The sequence below is a fragment of the Mesoplodon mirus genome (assembly GCF_964341445.2).
Source record: "Mesoplodon mirus genome assembly, chromosome: 3".
NCBI lineage: Eukaryota > Metazoa > Chordata > Mammalia > Artiodactyla > Ziphiidae > Mesoplodon > Mesoplodon mirus.
Genome location: NC_138978.1, coordinates 187,777,839 through 187,780,890, shown reverse-complemented (window position 1 = coordinate 187,780,890; position 3,052 = coordinate 187,777,839). Strand labels below are relative to the sequence as shown.

The following is a 3,052-nucleotide window of genomic DNA, read 5'->3' as shown; positions in this document are numbered from 1 at the left end:
GAATTGTATGCCTGCTATTTCCTATCAGTTCAAAAGAGGTCTCTGGACACTAGAAAAAAAAAACTGCAATAAAGTGAAATATGTACACAGTAGCTATTTACATTGTCATGGATTATCTATCATTTGGAGTGTTTTGTGCCCTAAGTAGACATGCAGTGATAAAACATTACTGAATAGGACAGAAATGAGATAAAAGTGGTTTCAGCCCTTTAGTAGTGTGTAACCTAGGGCAAGTGTCTTGACAGTTCTGAGCTGCCCTTTAATAGTCTCAAGATTTGGGCTGATATATGACCAAACTTGCCTGGTTTCATGAGGACTCAATTAAGTAACAGCAGGAAATAATATTTGTGAAACTTAGTAATTGCATTTGCTCAATAAATGTTAGTTGATTGTCAATATTAGGAATGATACAATTGTAGAAATAGAGTCACAAACTTATGGTTGCCAAGGAGGAAAGTGGAGGAGGGATAAATTGGGAGACTGGGATTGACATGTACACACTACTATATATAAAATAGATAACCAATAAGAACCTGGTGTATAGCACAGGGAACTCTACTCAATACTCTGTAATGGCCTATATGGGAAAAGAATCTAAAAAAGAGTGGATATATATATATATATATATATGTATAACTGATTCACTTTGCTGTACAGCAGAAACACAACATTGTAAATCAACTATATTCCAATAAAAATTAATTAAAAACAAAAGAATGATACAACTGTATATTTCCATCTGGCTCCACACCTACCAGGGAAGTCCCTTCAGGCATTCTGGTGGATCTGCTCTTTGTGTATTTAAATTCCTAGCCTCCTCTCATTCATTCCTGGGTCTCTAGCTAAGGCCTTGGGCAGAGACAGGCCTCCATATGGGGAGGGAAGGGGAAACCTTGAAGATAACTTTTCCCCAACTCTGATTCAATACTCACAACTTTCCCATGCCTGGACCTTCCTAGGTTGTGCTGCACCCCCATCCTCACCCCTACCCCCAACTCAGTGTTCATAAAACTGCTGGAGCCTTTTGTTTGGGGCTCCCTCCAAAGTGGGGTGAAAAGCACTGACCTACCTGGCTCCATACTCCATTTCATGGGGTAAAATGCAATGGAGTCGTGAGCCTTTCTCTTATTTCATTGTAGTAAGTGATTAAAGTCTTAACTCTTTCATTTCTGCCTTGTTGCCTTAACTGACTACCCTGATACCTGGCAGCCCCCCTCTCACCCAGCTCAGCTGAGCTCCTGACACCTAGTAAAATAAAATCAAAGCCAGAGGTATATACTTTTTAATTCCTATATTTAAATAAAATTCCTTTGAACAAAATATAGAACTAAACAATGCACCTTACTTAATTCATGAATATTTTTGTAAAGAGCATCATTTTAAATATTATAGATTTTTAAATTCATTTTAATAACATTTTATATCTTTTATATGTCTTTTAATATTTATTAAAAGAATGTAGTATTATAATAAGCATTCCTTCTGACTGAAAGTTAATATAGTCATTTGAATTTTTTGTAAGAGTCATATATATTGCAAATATACGTCTTCCAATTTTTAAGAAGGCAAAAGCTTTCTTATAAGGGGCCCCATCTATAATCCTCATACATTTGCCTATTTATCTATTTGAGAAATTGATATTCAGTATAAAAAATTTAGTTGCTATTCTTATTACCAAGTACATGGCTACGAGGCAAGGCAGAAAATATTCCCTTTTTTTAAAAATTTTAACATTTATTGGTTTTCTTTGATTGCCTCTGGTCCAGTTTTGGAAGGGCTCTCTGGGTTCTTCTGGCCTTGTTTCCAGGCTGCTGCAGCTGCAGCTTTTAAGGCCCTGTTTTGCTTCTCCAGCTTTTGAGCCTCTTGGAAAACCCGAATGCACAGAGCCTTTTTGGTCACCCAGCGGCGGTGGGCTTTTCGGTAGTACAGAGTGGGAAAGGTGTACTCAATCCCCAGCTCCCTGCATGTCTTCTCAAAGACAGTATAGTTGGTCTTACGGAGGTTTTTGAGCATCTTTTTCCTCTGGTCAATGCTCATCAGCAGATAGCGCTTGTGGGCTTTGTCCTTTCGATGTTTCTGCATGTGTTCTTCATAACTGCAGATCTTGACAGTCAAGGCAACAATTCGAGCCTCCAGGGAGCTGGTGTCCTTAGGCTTTTCCACGACCTTGTTCATCAACTGCTCTTTCTTGATTTTTAGCTTCTCTTTCTGGTTGGCCATTTCCAAAGACAAGAGTTTTTTCACGACATCATCAACCTTCTCAATTCCAGGGATGTCCTGGTAGTCCTTGAGCAGCATAGAAGGGGGCCGGTCATCTTCATGGCTGGGCTGGACTGGTTTCTGGGTAGCATATCCACGGGCAGCCCGGAGGATGAGACCTCCAGGACGTGAGGGAAGGTCCCGCTGGAAGGAGAGAAACTTGGCGCACCCTCCGCCCGGCAGCCCGAGGACTGGGGCCTGGGTCACTGCCTGGGTCCAAATCGAACTCAGCGCCCTCCACGCTGCCCTTAGCATGGTGGCTTCTGACCCCCGAGGGACCCGCTCCACTTAATCAGAAGAATAACTGGAGTGCTGAGAACAGTTGGAACTTAAAACACCATCTTTTTTTGATCAAAGCAGTAGCAATCCTGCTCAGATTCAAGAGCAGGAAAGAGACCCCTTATCTCCATTAAAAGAATGTAAAATAGTTTGCTGCTATGTTTTCGTTTGCTTGCTTGTTTTACTTTATCCTTATATTATTAAGGAAATTGAAGTTGCAAAATTACAGGGTTGAAGCTAAGGTTTTAGGGCATTTAGAAAAGTATATTTGAGATGAGATTTGTTTCCTCTGTGATTATTTTCCTTAATTTCTCACTGCTGAAGAAACTGGAAAAAAACCCTGTGAACAGGAAGATACAGTATGTGAGGCTTGATATTTTCCTGCCTCAGCTAGTGGTCTCATTAATAAAGCTGTATTTGGTGGAGATAGAAGCTGTGGACAGGCACAACAAGGCAGGCTTATGGCCATTTTATTTGACGTTTTGTGCAACTTTATACATGGAAAGTGTTAAAG

At 40.2% G+C, this 3,052-nt stretch overlaps 1 protein-coding gene across 1 annotated transcript; it reads right to left on the bottom strand.

Moving 5' to 3' along the window:
- Window positions 1-1,734: 1,734 nt before the first annotated feature.
- Window positions 1,735-2,536, bottom strand: LOC309799649 (small ribosomal subunit protein uS15m-like; the record flags this gene model as incomplete). The annotated part of the gene is made up of 1 exon (XM_082612997.1): window positions 1,735-2,536. The coding sequence occupies exon 1, from the start codon at window positions 2,512-2,514 to the stop codon at window positions 1,735-1,737; it is 780 nt and encodes a 259-aa protein (XP_082469123.1). The 5' UTR covers window positions 2,515-2,536.
- Window positions 2,537-3,052: the final 516 nt, after the last annotated feature.